General features: G+C 43.8%; 1 protein-coding gene across 2 annotated transcripts in view; it reads left to right on the forward strand.

The window, feature by feature from the left end:
• Positions 1-20,756, forward strand: part of DPP8 (dipeptidyl peptidase 8) — a 64,531-nt gene that overhangs the window by 34,802 nt on the left and 8,973 nt on the right. For both annotated transcript variants that reach the window (XM_049777686.1, XM_049777692.1), the window contains 5 exons: positions 141-300; positions 7,109-7,188; positions 16,729-16,881; positions 18,235-18,370; positions 20,177-20,322. In XM_049777686.1, coding sequence (XP_049633643.1) covers positions 141-300; positions 7,109-7,188; positions 16,729-16,881; positions 18,235-18,370; positions 20,177-20,322 — 675 coding nt within the window. The remainder of the gene's footprint in view (positions 1-140; positions 301-7,108; positions 7,189-16,728; positions 16,882-18,234; positions 18,371-20,176; positions 20,323-20,756) is intronic.

Raw genomic sequence — 20,756 nt, forward strand, 5'->3', positions numbered from 1 at the left:
CATAATATACCATGCCCAACTGATAGTTGGTTGCATTTCACTGTGTGTGCATCAAATAATTTTCCATTCTCCAGTACGATTGAGCTATTTGTGTAGTGTTTTATGAATGTGTATGGTAAATTAAGCTGTTTATTTTACAGATCCATGACATCTTTCATGTTTTTCCCCAAAGTCATGAAGATGAAATTGAGTTTATTTTTGCCTCTGAATGCAAGACGGGTTTTCGTCATTTATATAAAATCACATCAATTTTAAAGGAAAGCAAATATAAACGGTCCAGTGGTGGGCTGCCTGCTCCAAGTAAGGAATCTTTTTTAACTTAAAAAAGAGAACTGGGTAGAAGTTTGGAGGGGGAAGGGACATGGAAATGTTTCTTTTATATGCTTTATAAGCATCAGGACATGTTTCATTAAACTTAATTTATAAGAAGCCAGAGAGATAGTACAGCAAATAGAGTTCCTTGGGTATGGTCCCAAACCAAAATATGTATTTTAATTACAATTGAAATACAGGGGCCAGGGGCCGGGAAGGTGGCGCTAGAGATAAGGTGTCTGCCTTGTAAGCTCTACCAAGGAACGGACCACGGTTCGATCCCCCGGCGTCCCATATGGTCCCCCCAAGCCAGGGGCGATTTCTGAGCACATAGCCAGGAGTAACCCCTGAGCGTCAAATGGGTGTGGCCCAAAAACCAAAAAAAAAAAAGAAATACAGGGGCCAGAGTATTAGCACAGTGGTAGGGCATTTGTCTTACACGTAACTGACACGGGACGAACCCAGGTTCAATTCCCAGCATTCCATATGGTCCTCCAAGCCTGCCAGGATAGATTTCTGAGCACAGAGCCAGGAGTTAACCCATGAGCACCGCTGGGTGTAGCCCAAAAACAAACAAACAAACAAAAAATTGAAGCTTTGTGCCCAGAGTGCTAGTACAGTAGGCACGGTACTTGCTTTGCACACAGCCAACCTGAATTTTACTCTGGCACCCCACTCCCTGCCAGGTGTGGCACAGAACCAGAAGTAAGCCCTGAACACATCTAGGTCTGACCCAAATCACCTCTACCCCCCCCAAAAAAGAGTTTTTTTTTCTGGGTAATGTAAGGTTAGGAAAGGTGAAACGAGATGCATTTGAATACTTTGTGTGTTTTTTTTGGGGGTTTGCACATTCAGTGTTGCTTAATACTACTGACTCTGTGGTCGGGGTTATTCTATGTGCATGGTCTTGGGCATAAGGGGGAGACAATGTGGCATTAGCAGTCTTATGAGGGTCATCTACATTCAAGGCAAGAGCCTTAATCCTTAGTACTATGCACTAGCTCTCTGGCCCTTGAATATTTATTTTGGAGGGGTGGGGATCCACACCTAAAGGTGCTCAGGAATCACTCCTGGCAGCTCAGGGAACCAAATGGGATGTGAGGGATTGAACCGAGGTCAACCACCAGCAAGGCAAACACCCTACCCACTGTGCTGTCACTCCAGTACTTCTTTATTTATATCATGCTTATTAAAATTGTGGTAGAAAATAGCAAAAATTATTGTCATGCATCTCATGACAGTATCTCCAGAACCCTTTTCAACTTTCAGATCTGAGAGAAACTAGTATCTTTCCCTTTTCCTTGGCATTTACTTTTTGTTTGTTTGTTTGTTTTTGGGCCACATCCAGCTGTACTCATGGGTTACTCCTGGCTCTGCACTCAGAAATCATTCCTGACAGGCCCAGGACTTTATGGCATGCCAGGGATTGAACCTGGGTTAGTCCTGGGTCAGCTTTTGCAAGGCAAACACCCTACCTGCTGTGCTCTTGCTCCAGCCCGGCACTTACTTTTTATCTCTGAATTTGGCAACTTTAGATGCCACATGTAAATGATTCACGTGGCTTGTTACCCTTTGTGGATGGTTTGTTCATTTATTATAATATCCTCATGTTTCATCTATACTTGAATGTGTCAGAAAATCCTTCCATTTGAAAGCTGAATAATAATACTTTATTGAATGTTGTACCACGTTTTTATCTATTCATTTGTCCACAGATACCTGGGTTATTTTTACTGTTTTGGCTATTGTGAATAATGCTGCTCTGAGCATCGGTGTGCAATATTTGTTTGAGAATGTGATCAATTCCTTGGACACGTACCCAAAAATGAAATTAACTGGATTATATGATGATTCCATTTATAATTTTTTTTGAGGATCTGCCCTACTGACTTCCATAGTGAGAATACTTTTTGCATTCCCATCTGCAGTACTTAAAGGTTCCAGATTCTATACATCATTGCAAATACATGTGTTTTTCTGTTCTTTTGTTTCTATTTGTTTTTGTCCTGCTTTGAGGCCACACTCAGCTCTGTGTAGGGATCACTCCTGGCTCTGTGCTAAGGGATTATGCCTGGAAATGTACAGGGAACCGTATGAGGTACCAAGGGTCAAACTGGGGTTGATTGCATGCAAGGCGACTGCCGTATCCTCTTTCTTATCTGGAAAATGATGAGCAACATCTATGTACCTATTTTTCTTTCCTTCTTTCTTTCCCTCTCTTTCTTCCTTTCATTTTTATCTTTTGGGGGGCCATACCTGATGGCACTCAGAACTTACTCCTGGCTCTGCACTCAGGACGGCATTCAGAACTTACTTTTGGCTCTGCACTCAGGAATCACTCCTGGCAGGCTTGAAGGACCATACGGGATGTCAGGATTTGAACCCACATTGGCCACATACAAGGCAAATGCCCTACCTGCTGCATCATCGCTCCAACCCTAATTATTTTTTTTTAAGTCATAGACTTTCTTTTTTTTTTTTTTTTTTTTTTTGTGGTTTTTGGGTCACACCCGGCAGTGCTCAGGGGTTACTCCTGGCTCCATGCTCAGAAATTGCTCCTGGCAGGCACGGGGGACCATATGGGACGCTGGGATTCGAACCGATGACCTCTTGCATGAAAGGCAAACGCCTTACCTCCATGCTATCTCTCCAGCCCCAGTCATAGACTTTCTATGGGGAGGACATACCCAGGGGATACTCCTGACTCTGCACTCAGGAATTACTCCTGCTGGTACTCAGGACACAGATAGGATGCTGGAGATCAAATCCAGATTGGCTTCATGCAAAGCAAATACTCCCCACTGTGTTACCTTTCCTTCCCCTAAGTCACAGACTTTGTTTGTATTTGTTTTTTTGTTTTGTTTTGTTTTTTTTGGGGGGTCACCCGGCAGTGCTCAGGGGTACCTCCTGGCTCTACACTCAGAAATTGCTCCTGGCAGGCACAGGAGACCATATAGGATGCTGGGATTCCAACCACTGTCCTTCTGCATGCAAGGCAAATGCCTTACCTCCATGCTATCTCTCCGGTCCCCTTGTTTATATTTTGGTTTGGGGCAACACCAGGTCCTGAACCAGGCTAAGAACTTAATCCTAACTCTATGCTCAGGGATCTTTCCTGGCAGAGCTTGACTGTGTGCCAAAGCAAGTGCCCTGCACCCTGTCCTATTCTCTGGCCCCTGAGCTGCATTTTAAGACTACCGAAGTAAATACTGCCTATGATGACTTTGTTTTGTAGGGACCATTCCTAATGGTGCTGGGGGGAAGCACCAGGGTTACTTCCAGAAAGGTTCATGGGCCATCATAGCTGTTAAGCAGTGCTTAGCAGGGTCATGTTAGACATGTGCTATCCCATGGAGTCTACTAGTTTCTTTGTGGCAGAGTTGGACTATACAGCTGTGCTGAGGGCCAATTCCGACTGCATAGCAACTGTTCCCAACAGATCAGCCACATGCAAAGCAGGCATTTTAACTCTTTGCTATCTCCAATTTTTTGTTTGTGGGTCATACCTAGCGGATATATAAGGGTATAAGGACAGTGAGAAACTGGGATCAAACCTGAGCCTCCTGCAGGCAAGGCATGCACTCAGCTCTTTGAGCTCTTTGAGCCTTAGTTCTTTTTTTTTGGTTTTTGGGTTACATCCGGCAGTGCTCAGGGATTACTCCTGGCTCCAGGCTCAGAAATCTCTCCTGGCAGGCTCGGGGGACCACATGGGATTTCGGGATTCAAACCACTGACCTTCTACATGCAAGGCAAATGCCTTGCCTCCATGCTATCTCTCCGGCCCCACGCCTTAGTTCTTAAGAGAGCTTTCTTTCTTTTAAAAAAAATAATAAATAAATAAAATAAAATATTCTTTCTTTTGCCTGGCATCACATTCACTTTTGGGGCAAGGGGTCATACTGGTGATGCTGTGCTCAGAGGTGACTTCAAATAGTGCTCAGAGGACCATGTGGTACTGGGGTTATCAAACCCTGGCCTCCAACATGCAATCCATTATGCTCAGCTCTTGGAGCTCTCTCGCTTGTCCCACATTTTCATCTTTTTTTGTTGTTGTTTGTTTTTTTTGGTTTTTGGGTCATACCCGGTAGCGCTCAGGGGTTACTCCTGGCTTTATGCTCAGAAATCGCTTCTGGTAGGCTCGAGGGACCATATGGGATGCTGGGATTCGAACCACCGTCCTTCTGCATGCAAGGCAAACCCCTTACCTTCATACTATCTCTCCGGCCCCTGCTTTTGGTTCTTACCGGGATGTGCTCAGCACTTCCTGAGGGATCACTCTTGATGGTGTTCAGGAGAACATCTGGGATACTAGGGATTGAACCCAGATTAGCCATATGCAAGTCAAACACTCTGCCCTCTGTACTATCCCTTTGGCACCTAATTTAATTTTTTTTTATTTTTTAAATTAATTTTATTTGGGGGGTTCACACCCAACTGTGCTCATGGTTACTCTTAGCTCTGCACTCAGGAATCACATCTGGCTGGCTCGGGAAACCATGGAATGTTAGGGATTGAACTAGGGGCAGCCTCATGCAAGGTAAATACCCTCCCACTATGCTATCGCTCTAGCTCCAATTTTTATAATCTTGATTGAAGAATTTAAGGAGAGCTGTTATCTCAGCATTCATCTTTGAGTACCCAGTCTCTGTTGCTATTCAGTATTTCTAGGCCTTCTGGTTTGTTTGCTTTCTCTTTCCCCCTCCTTTTTTTTTTTTTTTTTTTTTATTTGGTTTTTGAGTCACACCCAGTGGTGCTCAGGGGTTACTTCTGGCTACGCGCTCAGAAATTGCCCCTGGCTTGGGGTGGCCATATGGAACACCGGGGGATCGAACCGTGGTCCTTTCCTTGGCTAGCGCTTGCAAGGCAGACATCTTACCTCTAGCGCCACCTCACTGGCCCCTTTTTTTGGTTTTTGGGTCACACCCAGTGGCGCTCAGGCGCTCCTGGCTATGCGCTCAGAAATCACTCCTCGCTTGGGGGACCATATGGGAAGCCGGGGGATCGAACCTGGGTCCATCCTAGGTTAGTGCATGCAAGGCAAACGCCCTATCACTTGTGCCACTTCTCCAACTCTCTCTTCCCTTTTTTGTCTCTTGCGTCTTCCTCCTTTTCTTTGATGTACATTTTATTTTTCATCTTGATCATCTTGCATCAACCTGTCTTCCTTGTCCTTCCCCACAGCCATAGATAGTAACAGCAGTCAGAGATAAGTGGTTTCCATTTTGGTTGTTTTGTTTTTCTTGAGGGAGTGTCCAGTCATATTTAAAGGACACCTGGCAGAGCTTGGGGAACATATGATGCTAGGACTTGAATCCAGGATTCTGACTTGCAAAGCATATACCCTTTTAGCCATCTCCCCGATTTTGTTGTTGTTTTGGTATTTTTGGTTTTGTTTATTGTTTTTGGGCCACATCCAGGGGCACCCAGGGGATTGCTCCTGGCTCTGTATTCAGAAATTACTCTTGGCAGGCTCAGGAACTAAATGGGATGCCAAGGATCGAACCCAAGTCAGTCATGTGCATGGCAAGCACACTACCCACTCTCTCTCAGCCCCAGATTCTTTCTTGTGGCCCCATAACAAACAAAAAAGAAATGTATTTTACTCCTTTCATATTATTTTCACAGATTCTTTTATTCAGAATATTGTGAAGACTTAAATAATGTGAAACCCTTTGGGGTGGGGAGGAGGAGAGATGGGGCCACATATAAAAATGCTCAGGACTCTGCTCAGGGGTCACTCCTGGCAGTGTTGAGGGGACCATATGGAACACCAGGGATGGAATCAGGCAATTGGGATCCTGCAAGTAAAGCACTTAATCCTCTCTCTATGACCAAAAAATAAAGAACTTCTTTTGGAGGTAGGAGTTGGGGAACATGGTCCTACACCCAATGGTGCTCAGGATGGACCCCTGACAGTGCTCAAGGGACCATCTATGGTGATGGGGGTCAAATAAGTTGGCCACATGCAAGGGAAAGGCTTTATCTCCTGTACTATCTGTCCTGCCCGTAACTTGGAACTGTTTTAACTCTAGACTTTAGAAAAATGAAGATGAATTTCACAGAGTATTAAACACTTTCCATTTTTCTTTCTTTCTTTTATTTTTTTTGGGGGGGCGGGTATTGATTTTGGGCCAGACCCGGTGTGCCCAGGGCTTACTACTGGCTCTACTCAGGGGACCATAAATGGTGCCAGGAATAGAATGTTGGTGGTTGTACAAACTGCCCAAGCCTTAACTTCTTTAAATTGAGCAATTCAGGGAGCTGGAGCTATAGCACAGCAGGTAGGGCATTTGCCTTGCAGTGGCCGACCCAGATTCAATTCCCAGAATCCCATATGGTCCCCCAATCTACCAGGAGTGATCTGAGCACAGAGCCAGGAGTAACCCCTGAGCACCACCAGGTGTGGTCCAAAACCAATAAATAAATAAATAGAGGAATTCAGTGGTAATCAGTATCCACAAAGTTGTGCAACCATCACCTCTAGTTTCAAAATATTTTCACTACTCTAGTTATAACTTGAATTTTTCATTTGTTTTTGGTGCTATCAGTGATACTCAGAAATTACTGGCTCTGTGCTTAGGGATCACTTCCAGTAGTGCTCAGGCATATGTGGTGTTCGGGATCAAACCTGGGCAGCTGAGTACGAGGAAAAAAGCCCTACCTGCTGTACTATTGCTTCTTCCTTATAACTTGAAATGTTCTTAATGTAGGAAAAGAGAGGAATTTAGTTTGCTGTTCTTATTTCATATGTTCACAGTATGATATAAAGTGCTAAATTATAACTATTTATCTTTAGGTGATTTCAAGTGTCCTATCAAAGAGGAAATAGCAATTACCAGTGGTGAATGGGAAGTGCTTGGCCGGCATGGATCTAACGTATGTTCCTTTATTCAACTGTTACTGTTTTGTCAATGTCTGCTGTACTAAATATAGTACTGAAAATTAGCAGTAGCACTTGCATGACTCCATTGTTTTGATAGCAGTAAGTGAGGAACTTAGAACTTGGTTGTTATAAAGGAATACAGTTTAATTCAACAAATCTCAACTAATTTTTTTTGTTTGTTTTTGTTTTGGGGTCATACCCAGCAGCGCTCAGGGGTTACTTCTGGCTCTATGCTCAGAAATCACTCCTGGCAGGCTCGGTGGACCATATGGGATGCCTGAATTCGAACCAATGACCTTCTGCATGAAAGGCAAACGGCTTACCTTCATGCTATCTCTCTGGCCCCAAATATCAATTATCTTATAGTTTTTATTTTAGATGTGCTCTAGTTGTTAAAGATAATTATTTTCAGATATATTGTTATGACTTAATAAGGAAAGGGTTGTTCATACTTTTTAAGTCTAAGAAGAGATGTGAGTTAGAATATAGTTGAAAATTACTTTTAAATCTCTTATAGACTACTCCTGTCATTTCTTTTTTGTTTGGTTTTGGGCCATACCTGGCAGCGCTCAGGTGTCTTGGCTCTTTGCTCTGCCCGCAGAAATCACTCCTGGCAGGCTCAGGGACCATATGGGATGCCGGGGATCCAACCCAGGTCCATTCTGAGTCAGCCGCATGCAAGGCAAACATCTACCGTTGTGCTATCACTGACCCCACACATGTCATTTCTTTTTTTTTTTTTTTGGTTTTTGGGCCACACCCTGTGACGCTCAGGGGTTACTCCTGGCTATGCGCTCAGAAGTTGCTCCTGGCTTCTTGGGGGACCATATGGGACGCCGGGGGATCGAACCGCGGTCCGTCCTAGGCTAGCGCAGGCAAGGCAGGCACCTTACCTCCAGCGCCACCGCCCGGCCCACACATGTCATTTCTATACTAGAAATTATGTTTACTACTTCAAAGGTGGTGACTCTGTTATTCACTTACTTATCCACATCACAAATTTAAAGTCTAATTCTCCATCTGCAAGAATAGTAGGCACTGGGGCTGGAGCGACAGCACAGTGGTAAGGTGTTTGCCTTGCATGCAGCCAACACAGGATGGACCCCGGTTCAAATCCCGGCATCCCATATGGTCCTTCAAGCCTGCAAGGAGCGACTTCTGAGCGCTGAGCCAGAGTAACCCCTGAGCACTGCCACCAGATGTGACTCCCCTCCAAACAAACAAGCAAAAAGAATAGTAGGCATTTAGAGTTTGGATTTTTTTTTTTTTTGGTTTTTGGTTTTTGGATCACACTCAGCAGTGCTCAGAGGTTACTCTTGGCTCTACACTCAGAAATCGCTCCTGGCATGCTCGGGGAACCATATGGGATGCTGGGATTCAAACCACCATCCTGCATGCAAGGCAAACACCTTACCTCCATGCTATCTCTCCAGCCCCTCGAGTTTGGATTTTTAGGGAAAGAAGACTCTACCCCAGGGGTCTCAGACTCACGGCCCGCGGCTGGTCTTCAAATATCTCAGTTTCGCAATTATTCACTTACCGAATATTCGCAATAAAAAATCGCATTAGTGGGCCTGGAGAGATAGCACAGCAGCGTTTGCCTTGCAAGCAGCCGACCCAGGACCAAAGGTGGTTGGTTCGAATCCCGGTTTTCCCATATGGTCCCTCGTGCCTGCCAGGAGCTATTTCTTTTTTTTTTTTTTGTTTTTTGTTTTTGTTTTTGGGCCACACCCGGTGATGCTCAGGGGTTACTCCTGGCTATGCGCTCAGAAGTCGCTCCTGGCTTGGGGGACCATATGGGACGCCGGGGGATCGAACCGCGGTCCGTCTCCTAGGCTAGCGCAGGTAAGGCAGGCACCTTACCTTGAGCGCCACCGCCCGGCCCCTTTTTTTTTTTTTTTTTGGTAGGAGTTATTTCTGAGCAAACAGCCAGGAGTAACCCCTGAACACCGCTGGGTGTGACCCAAAAAACAAAAAAAAAAAAAAAAAAAAAAAAATCTCATTAGTAAGAAAAAAATCGCATTAAACATTTGCATACCCCGAACGGAACTGCTCAGGGTATGCGAATGTTTAATGAGATGTTTTTCTTACTAATGCGATTTTTTATTGCGATTATTGGATAATCGAATAATTGCGAATACTTTGCGCCTAGCGCAGACGTCATTTCCACTGCTCCTGCCCGCTGTTCCTTGCATTTTCGGAGGCCTAAGGGAGAGAAGGGAGAGAAGCTTATTACAGAATTAGATTTTGTCCTACCTTCATCATGACTTCATCAAAACCTGCAGTGAAGAGAAAGATTGATGACGAGCACAGACAATTTCAAGAAAAATGGGAGACGCAGTATTTCTTTGTTGAGCACGGGCATCCCCACATGTGTTACTTGCTCAGAGAAAGTTGCAGTGCACAAGGAATACAACTTGAAATGCCATTATTCAACTAAATATGCTGAGGAATGTGCAAAATATCAAGGAAATGAGAGAGCCAAGCGGGTTGCCAGTCTTAAAGCATGTCTAATGAGGCAACAAGATTTCTTCAAGAAAGCAACCAAAGAGAATGTTGCATCAGTTGAAGCTAGTTACATGGTTAGTGAGATTGCTAAGGCAGGGAAACCATTCACAGAAGGAGAGTTTGTTAAAAAAAATAAAATGCATGTTACAGGCTGCAAGTATTATCTGTCCAGAAAAGAAAGGTCAGTTTAGCAAAATCAGCCTTTCTGCCAACACCGTGGCAGAGCGTATTTCTGACATGTCAAGTGACATTTATCATCAACTGTGTGAGAAAGCCAAATGTTTTGATGCATACTCAGTTGCTCTTGATGAGGGCACAGATATAACAGACACTGAGCAGCTCACAATTTATGTCCGTGGTGTTGATTGCAATTTTGAATTGATAGAGGAGCTGCTCACAATAATTCCAATGCATGGCCAGATCACCGCTAATGAGATATTTCAACATCTGTGTGATGCCATTGAGAATGCAGGTTTGCCATGGAAGAGATTTGTTGGAATAATAACCGATGGAGTGCCATCGATGACAGGGAGGAAAAATGGACTGTGGCACTTGTACAAAAAAAAAAAAAACTTGAAGAGGAGGGTATAGAGAAGGCCATTGCTCTTCACTGCATTATCCATCAGCAGGCCCTTTGCAGTAAATGCCTGCCGTGTGACAATGTGATGTCTGTTGTTGTGAAATGCATCAACCAAATCAGATCCAGGGGCTTAAAGCACAGGAGGTTCCGTGCTTTGTTAGAGGAAATGGAGTCAGAATATGGAGATGTCCTCTATTTCACCGAGGTACGTTGGCTCAGCAGGGGAAATGTCCTGAAAAGATTTTTTGAGTTGATAGAAGTGAAAGCCTTCATGGAGAAGGATGGGAATGCTGTTTCTGAGTTGAGTGATCACAAATGGCTCATGGACTTAGCTTTTCTTGTTGACATCACACATAAGCTGAATGTACTAAACAAGATGTTACAAGGCCCAGGGCAGCTTATCAGTGCTGCCTATGACAACATGAGAGTATTCTCCACAAAACTTGTGTTATGGAAATCCCAGCTCTCTCAGACAAACCTTTACCATTTCCCAGCATGCAAGGAACTTGTGGATGCAGGCATACCATTCAGTGGTGAGAAATACGTTGATGCTATTTTTAAGCTACAGAAGGGATTTGATCACAGATTTGCAGACTTCAAAAAGCACAAAGCCACTTTAAAAATTTTTGTGGACCCCTTTTCCTTTGATGTGCAAGATGTCCCTCCTGTGCTTCAAATGGAACTCATTGACCTGCAATGCAACTCTGATCTCAAAGCCAAGTTCAGGGAGATTAGTGGAAAAGCAGACGTGCATGGGCAGTTTTTGAGAGAATTGTCCCCCAGCTTCCCTGAGCTTTCCCGAATGTTCAAGCACACCATGTGCCTTTTTGACAGCACATATTTGTGTGAAAAGTTATCCTCCGCATTGAACTTCAATAAGTCAAAGTACAGGTCTAGACTTAATGATGATCATCTTCAAGCCATACTGAGGGTCTCCACTGCTTCCTCTCTAAAGCCAAATGTGGTTCAGATTTGTGAGAAGAAGCACTGTCAAGTCTCTGGCAGCAAGGAATAGGCAAAAGATGCCATGTTCAGAAGGACTGTTCATGATGATCTTCACTCAATGTTCTATTCATGTTCAGAAGAAATAATTAAAACTGTTAATAATGACGTTTGAGGACTTTTTTTTTTGGTGAAATCCCTTATGCGGCCCTGCCTCACCCCAACTAGCCTCCTGTGGCCCCCAGGTAAACTGAGTTTGAGACCCCTGTTCTACCCTCTTTTACTTTGCTCTCAGCTATGACTTTCTATAGCAATTCAATGAATTCTAAAATGTTTTGCTTTTACTTTTTTATGGTACCTTGTATTTGTTTCAACTTGCTGTTAAATCTAAGAACTTTGTGACACAGTTGATTATGCTACCAGTATTTAGTGATTTAGGCCTATGATTTCTACAGTTTGATACAGAGTCATCAAAGGATTGTATGTACTGACTACTGTAGAGATCACTCTTAGTTCCCAGCTTTGTTTCTATTGGTAAAACTTTAGACTGTCTATAAAATCAGATTCCTGCTGACAGTCCCATATGACCTCCTCACTATGTTTCTGAATTTTATCTTTTTTTTTTTCTTTTACTGGACCTTGAATATTTTTGTCTGTCACCTGATAAATATGGGAGAATTCTAGGTCCTGGTATCAGAAGACTATACAAATGTAAACTTACGCTGTGTAAAGATGGTTAATATTGAGGGAATTCTCAAAACTTTATATGTTGCTCTGAACCTTACTTGACCAACTTAAATGTTGAACTACTAACCATTATGTTCTGTTTTTGTCTTTATTTTAAATTGTAGATCAGTTGCTAACATTTATCTTGGGGGATGGTGGGTGAGTGTGTGGGCTACACCTGGTACCTGCCCTGTTTTGGCCTCTGTTCTTAGAAGTGACCCTTGATGGTGCTGGGGATCAAACCAGTCAGCTGCATGCCAGGCCTTAACCTCCTTTTCTTTCTTTCCTGCCCTGAATTTTCTCTATTTCATCCTTATTTATATAATTCATACATGCCTCTCTTACTGTGCTTTTTTTCCCTCCTCTTCTGTTTGAGGGGTGGCACTGTGGCTTTGAAACTGTTGTTATCAGGGGCCGGGCGGTGGCGCTGGAGGTAAGGTGCCTGCCTTACCTGCGCTAGCCTAGGAGACGGACCGCGGTTCGATTCCCCGGCGTCCCATATGGTCCCCCAAGCCAGGAGCGACTTCTGAGCGCATAGCCAGGAGTAACCCCTGAGCATCACCGGGTGTGGCCCAAAAACCAAAAAAAAAAAAAAAAAAAAAGAAACTGTTATTATCAGAATTTCATACACAAACTATTCCAGCACCACCCCCTCCACCCAGGTGTCTGCTTCCTTCCACTATTGCCCCAGTGTCCTCACCCCTTTTTATTAAAAAGTCACCCTTTGCTTCTTTGTACTCTGGCCAGTGTTCTTACTCCCACCAGAAGAAGGAATTTTTTATTTTGTTGCATTTTGGGGGGAGTCCATATTCAGCAGTGCTCAGGAGCTATCCGGACTCTGTGCTACTCTATCCGAACCCTTGGTGCTACTCAGAGATTTGAACAAAAATCAGCCACATGTAAGGAAAGCACTGTACCTTTTTTTTTTTTTTTTTTTGGTTTTTGGGCCACACCCATTTGACACTCAGGGATTACTCCTGGCTATGCGCTCAGAAATCGCCCCTGGCTTGGGGGGACCTTATGGGACGCCGGGGATCGAACCGCGGTCCGGTCCGTCCTTCGCTAGCGCTTGCAAGGCAGACACCTTACCTCTAGCGCCACCTTCCCGGCCCCGTGCACTGTACCTTTTGTGCTACCTCTCTGCCCATAAAGATTTCTTTTTTGTTTGTTTCGTTTTTGGGGGCCACACCCAGCCACAACTCAGGGTTTACACCTGGCTCTGCTCTCAGGAGTTATTCCTGGAAGGGGACCATATGGGATGCCAGGAATCGAACCTGGTTGACCATGTGCAAGGCAAGCCACCCTACCTGCTGTACTACCATCAAAGGTCATTCCTGATGCTGCTCAGGAGACCCTTTGCAGTGCTGGGAATCAAACTTAGGTCAGCAACAGAGAAGGAAAGATACTTTTGTTTTGGGGCTACACAGAATTGCACAAGATTTACTCCTGAGTTTGCTCTCAGGGATCATCTGGACAGGACTTATGGAACTTGATTGGGTTCCAGGGATTGAACCTAAATTGACTGCATGCAAGGCAAGTACCCTATCTGCTGCACTATTTCTCTGGCTCCCTCCCAAAAAGACTTTTTTTTTTTTTTGGTTTTTGGGCCACACCCGGCGGTGCTCAGGGGTTACTCCTGGCTGTCTGCTCAGAAATAGCTCCTGGCAGGCACGGGGGACCATATGGGACAACGGGATTCGAACCAACCACTTTTGATCCTGGATCGGCTGCTTGCAAGGCAAACGCCGCTGTGCTATCTCTCCAGGCCCCCAAAAAGACTTCTAAGAACAGTAATTGGGTACTGCTTTGAAACTTTTTTGGTTTAGGGCCACACCCAGTGGCACTCGGGTTACTCCAGTTTCTACACTCAGAAATTATTCCTGGAAGGCTCAGAGGGGACCATATGGGGTGCTGGGGATCGAACCAGGTGGATGTGTGCAAGGCAAACGCACTCCCTGTTGTGTTGTGCTGCTGATTCAGCTCCTGCCTCAGAACTTCTAAGCCAATTGTAGAGAATTGGTTCTTTTTTTGGGGGGTGGGGGGTGGGTAACCCCCAGCAGCGCTCAGGGGTTACTTCTGGCTCTACACTCAGAAATCAATCCTGGCAGGCTCACAGGACCATATGGAATGCCGGAATTCGAACCACTGTCTTCTGCATGCAAGGCAAACACCCTACCTTCATGCTATCTCTCTGGCCCCAGAGAATTGGTTCTTAAGATATGGTTTCTGGGCCCGGAGAGATAGCTCAGCGGCGTTTGCCTCGCAAGCAGCCGATCCAGGACCAAAGGTGGTTGGTTCGAATCCCGGTGTCCCATATGGTCCCCCGTGCCTGCCAGGAGCTATTTCTGAGTAGACAGCCAGGAGTAACCCCTGAGCACCGCCGGGTGTGGCCCAAAAACCAAAAAAAAAAAAAAAAAAAAAAAAAAAAAGATATGGTTTCTGAGTCAACAGTATCGTGGCAATATTTTAGGGGTTTTTGTTTGTTTACATCCCCTCACTAAATGGACCCTGAGCATCACTGGAAATTTTCCCTCTGCAGAACTAGGACCTGAGTAGCAGCAGATGTTGTCCAAAACCAAACCATAACAAAAACAAACTCATTTTTTTAAATGTATCTGTTTTCTGTATAAACAAATATACCGGGGGTTTTATTTTTATTGTATTTGTGTTTGAAAAGGACAATAGAAGATCTTTTAAACAAAGGAAAGCTATTTGTTTAGAATTTACTCTAACTTGGAAAAAATATTAAGTGAATTCAGCTGAGATTACTAGCAGTTTTTTTGAATTCTAAATGAAAGGATAAATACTGTTATCTTTTCTCATTTACAAATTATATCAGTATTGAAACTGATTGAATTCAGTTATTTCCTAATCCAATAACCAAGACACTTTTTTTCAGCTTGCACAAAAGAAAAGTGTTGCTGGACTAAAGAGGTGGAGTAGTACAGTAGGTAGAGCCTTGTCTTGCATACCACCAATCTTGGTTTAATCCCTAGAATCCCACCAGGAGTGATCCCTGAGCAACACTGGGTGCTATCCAAAAACAAAAAGTACTACTCAAGATAATAATACATGCAAAATATGTAGGCTGCTATAATCAAACTCTTAAATATGCGTGAAAATTGTACTTCAGTTGCAATATAAAATATTTTTCTCCCCTATGGGAGAGTTGTCATTTTAATGACTTGAAAGGCACAAACCAGAAGGAAAACAACCAATAGCATGCACATGTTCTCTTGGACTTCCTAAGTAATTCAAAATTCAAATTCAGCAGGAAAGTGCTCAAACTCAAGCTTGGATCTCTGCACATGAAACAATGAGCCTTGACCTCAGACTTTGCCCTTGCCTGCTGACTGTGGCCCCTGACCACCACTGACTGTGTCCCTGGCCCCAACTATCACTTTGGTTTGGGCTTGGTAGAGACCTCCCAACAAGTGTTCAGGGGCTTAGCGTCCTTCCTGGCAATTCTTGGACAACCAGGCCAGTTTTCAATGGAAGAACCTAAGGATTCGATTTTTCTTCAGTCCTGAGGTGCCAAGAATTGGGCCACAGGACAAGTGATAGTACAGTGGGTAGGGTGTTTGTCTTGCATGTGGCCAATCTGGGTTCAATTTCAGTATCTCATATAGTGACCCAAATACTGCCAGGAATAATTCCCGAATGGAGAGCCAAGAGTAACACCCCGTCAGGCATGGTCCAAAAGCAAACAAACAATTGACCAGGCCATCCTTGGTGCTTAGGATCCTTCAGGATCACACCCAGCAGTGCTGGAGGAATTAAAACAGGGTCACTTCCCTTATCCCTCATAACATCTTTCTAGCCCCCTATAAGCTATTCTTTTTGGTTTTGTTTTGTTTTGGGGCCACACCTGGTGACGCTCAGGGGTTACTCCTGGCTATGTACTCAGAAATCACTCCTGGCTCAGTGGACCATATGGGATGGTGAGGATCAATCCCAGGTCCATCCTGGGTCAGCTGCATGCAAGCAAACGCCCTACCGCAGTGCCATCGCTCCAGCCCCCATATAACTTATTCTTTGTTTTGTTTTGTTTGTCAGTACTCGGCTTCTGCCCCTGTGATGAAAGATTACTCCTGGTAGGATTTAGGAAACCCTATGTTGTGTCAGGGATTAACTTGGGTTGGCCACATGCAAGGAATGCGCCTTACCTGATATTCTGTCTTTCTGGCCCCCAAAGACTTAATTCATTTTGTTTAGTTAGTTTTGGGGCGACCTCAACTGGTGGTGGTCAGAATTTATTCTGGCTTTGCTCACAGGAATCACTCCTGGCAAAGCTTGGGGAACCATATGGGATGCTGAAGAATGAACAGGGTCAGCTGCAAGCTAGACTAGTACCCTACATTATAGTATTATCACTACAGCTCCAGAGGTCTATGGCTATAGGTCATAATGAAAACTAAGTCATCTTTATCAACATTGATGGCAAATTTTTATTTGTTTTGGGGCCACACCTAGCTTTGTTCAGAGGTTATATTCCTGGCTCCAGAGGTTCTATTCCTGGCTCTGTAATTAGGGATCACTCCTTGCCAACTTGGGGAACCATATTGGATGTTAGGGATCAAACCTGGGTTAACTGTGTTCAAGGCAAGTGCCCTACCCACTGTACTATCTCTCTGATCCCAGATAGGCAAATTTTAAGAAGAGGCCCAAATCAAAGGATGGTGCAAATACTTTTAAGTATTTATACAGAATTATTTGTGAAATTACTGTTGGCCTTGCCAAGATCAGGCTAACACTAGTTTGTTGTTCTTTTATGCAGATTCAAGTTGACGAAGTCAGAAAGCTAGTTTATTTTGAAGGTACCAAAGACTCACCTCTAGAACATCATCTGTATGTGGTCAGTTACGCCAATCCTGGAGAAGTGACGAGGCTGACTGATCGGGGATATTCTCATTCTTGCTGTATCAGCCAGGTAATGAGGTGCTGTTAGCAAATGGTGTCTAATCATATTTTTACAGATATGTTATAGATGGGTATGTATATAAACATATGTGTGTATATATAAAATAAAGCATCTGCTTATATAATGCTTCTTTTGGGGGTGTTTTTATTTGGAGTGACCATACCTGGCATTGCTCAGAGGTTACTCTTTGCTCTGTACTCTGAAGTTTCTCCTGGGGCCAGAATATCACAGCAGTAGGGCATTTACTTTGCACGTGGCTGACCCAGCATCAACCCTGGTTCAATTCCCGCCATCCCATATGATCCCTGAGTCTTCCAGGATCGATTTCTGAGTGAAAAGTCAGGAATAACCCCTGAGGGCCATTGTGTATGGCTCAAACTCCTTTCCCCAAAAGAGATTACTCTTGGCTGGCTTGGGGGACTATACAGAGTTTCAGGGATTGAACACAAGTCATCCACATGAAAGGCAAATGCTCACATTTTATATCCGACCTCTGTAATGTTGCTTTTGACCCATATGAAAAATGGCGAAATTTTCCCACAAAAGTCTGATTCTTGGGACCAGAGTGATAGTATGGTGAATAAGCCACTTGCTTTGCATGTGACCTACCCAGGTTCAGTCCCCAGAACCCCATATGATCCCCTGAGTATTCTGCTTGGGAATGGATCTTAGTTCAGCCTTGTACAAGGAAAGTTCTCTCTATCTGCTGTACTATTGTTCTGACCCCTTAAAAACTTTTTAAAAACTTTGCTTTTGGAAGGGGCAAAGTGATAGCACAACAGGTAGGGCATTTGCCTTGCACACAGCCAACCCTGAATCAACCCAGGTTTGATCTCCAGCATCTCATGGTCCCCTGAGTGCCGCCACTATTTGGGGGGCCCAACCTCCCCAAAAAACCCAATGCTTTCCTTTTTATAGGTTAGTGCAATAATATCTAAGGGCCAGAGAGATAGTACAGTGGATATGATGCTTGTCTTGCATATGTCTGACATATGTATATATATATATATATATATATATATATATATATATATATATATATATATATATATATATATATATATATAGTCTCTCAAACCCTACCAGGCATGCCTAAGTGCCCCTAAAACAAAAACCAAAAAATTGTACTGGCACCACATGATTTACTTGAATACCAGCCAAAGTGATCCCTGGACATAGAGACAGGAATAAGGGTTCTGAGCATCACTAGGTGTGACAACCCTCTCCCCACAAAAAATTGTTTTCGCTATGGCAGTGGTGGTCCAACTCTTAACATTCCTGCTGAAGCTTTAGTACAGGGGTATAGCAGATAATCTTCTTAATTTCCTCAGGTGAATAAATTGTTGTTTCTCCTTTCTCTAGCACTGTGACTTCTTTATAAGTAAGTACAGTAATCAGAAGAATCCACACTGTGTGTCCCTTTACAAGCTCTCAAGTCCTGAAGACGACCCATCTTGCAAAACAAAGGAGTTTTGGGCCACCCTTTTGGATTCGGCAGGTACTCATTCCCTGAAGCTGATCTTTTTTTTTTTTTTGGTTTTTGGGTCACACCCAGTGGTGCTCAGGGGTTCCTCCTGGCTGTCTGCTCAGAAATAGCTCCTGGCAGGCACGGGGGACCATATGGGACACCGGGATTCGAACCAACCACCTTTGGTCCTGGATCGGCTGCTTGCAAGGCAAACGCCGCTGTGCTATCTCTCCGGGCCCTGAAGCTGATCTTAAGTAGAATTATTAGTACATGTGTGCATGTAACCTGTAACAGGTTTCCACATTTCCTGGCAAGAGCTCTCTAGCCAAAGAATGGATTCATTATGTTATCTTTAATTCACCTTATCCTCATAATTTCTTTTCTGTTAGATTGTCCTCAAGTGAATTTATAATGTTACCATGATCTCTGCTTAAATTGTAGCATATGCAAAGATGCTTATAGAGAAGTTTGTATAGCTTTGATAAATCAAAGACTGATAATGACTTTCCTTTTTTGGGGTCTGGTTAAACTTACTCTCTAATGATCTGGAATGATTGTTCATTGCCTGCCATGAACAAGTTAAGTTAAATTTGTGCTTCCTGTTTCTAATCAGGTAAATGTCTAAAAAAAATTATCAAACTACACCACAGGATTAGGTGTGTGATAAAGCTCCTGCCTTATAGCCAGCCATGTAATCTAGGTGTAATTCCCTGCACTACAAGCAAATAAATAACAGTACACTAAAGTGTATACAAATTATTGGCATAGTTTTACATGTACAGTGGCTTCTAAGTTCATTACCCTATTTTCCGGCGTATAAGACGACTTTTGAAACCAAGTCAACCGAAAATCGGGGGTCGACTTATACGCCGAGTATATCCTGAAAAATGTTTCAATATGCTGCTAAACGAAAATTGTCTGAATATTGCCACAAAATGAATTTTCCAACTAGATCCTGCACAATCACTGCAAGGCTGCTCGGACCGCCTCTAACTCAGCCAATCCAAGCAGGCGTTTAATGCATCAAATTAGACAATGTTCTTCTGGACCTGAATCTACACTGTAAAAAGTCTGCTCAGATTGGCCAGAGTCAGAGAGGAAGTCTATCACAGTATAACCTTTGAATCTTTGCTTGTTGTGATTGGCTCACTGTGGTACGTGAGCACAGGAACACATGCCGCACAGGAATGTTCTGTCTGATACAGCGAATATAGGCCTAAACCTATGTTTAAACTGCAAAATTAGGGGGTCGTCTTATACGCCGGCAAATAACAGTAGTTTCTTTTTTTGTTTGTTTTCGGGGCCACACCCAGCTTTGCGCAAGGGTTACTTCATACTATGCTCTTAGGAATTACGCCTGGCAGTGCTCAGGGAACTCTGGTATAGGGAATTGAACCTAGCTTAGTCACATGCAAAGTAAGTTTCCTATTTGCTGTACCATCCCTCCTTCCCCAACATTAATTTTTTGTTTTGTTTTGTTTTTGTTTTTGAGTCACACCTGGAAGCACTCAGGCTCTGTGCTCAGAAATCACTCCTGGCAGGCTATGGGGACCATATAGGATGCCAGGAATCAAACCACCATCAGTCCTGGGTTGGCCACATGCAAGGCAAATGCCCTACCACTGTGCTATCTCTCTGGCCCACATTAATTTATTTTAAAATAAACTTTCTTGTACAGGGCTTAAGGCATTTGCCTTGCACATGGCTGTTCCAGTTCAGAAACCAGTAACAAATATAAGTCCTGAAAACAGAACAAGGAGTAAGTCCTGAACACTGCCCCAGTGTGGCCCAAAAACCAAACCAAAGGTTCCTCCATATACTGTTGTCTCTTTATAGGTCCTCTTCCTGACTATACCCCACCAGAAATTTTCTCTTTTGAAAGTACTACTGGATTCACATTATATGGGATGCTCTACAAACCTCATGATCTACAACCTGGAAAGAAATATCCCACTGTTCTGTTCATATATGGTGGACCTCAGGTAAGCCTATTTATATACTGATAGACATATGAATGGATGTATTTTCAGTGATCCTTTTAAATGTCTGGGAAATTGAGATTGGCACCTTCTTGAACCTCTGTTCTTATTTTCATGTATTTATTTTGTTTGGGGGGCCACACCTGGCAGTGCATAGAGCTTACTCCTTGCTCTGCAATCAGGGATCACTCCTGGCAGGTCTCAGGGAACTGTAAGTAATACCTGGGATCTAACCCAGATCAGTCAGCTATAAGCAAGGCAAACACCTCCCTGCTGTACTATCTCTCCAGCACTGATATTATTTGGCCACACCTGATGAAACTCAAGAGGCCCCTTTTTGGTTTTTGGGTTTTGGGTCACTCCTGGCTCTACGCTCAGAAGTCGCTCCTGGCAGGCTTGGGGGACCATCTGGGATGTCAAGATTCAAACCACTGTCC

The sequence above is a fragment of the Suncus etruscus genome, chromosome 1 (genome assembly GCF_024139225.1).
Source record: "Suncus etruscus isolate mSunEtr1 chromosome 1, mSunEtr1.pri.cur, whole genome shotgun sequence".
NCBI classification, from domain to species: domain Eukaryota; kingdom Metazoa; phylum Chordata; class Mammalia; order Eulipotyphla; family Soricidae; genus Suncus; species Suncus etruscus.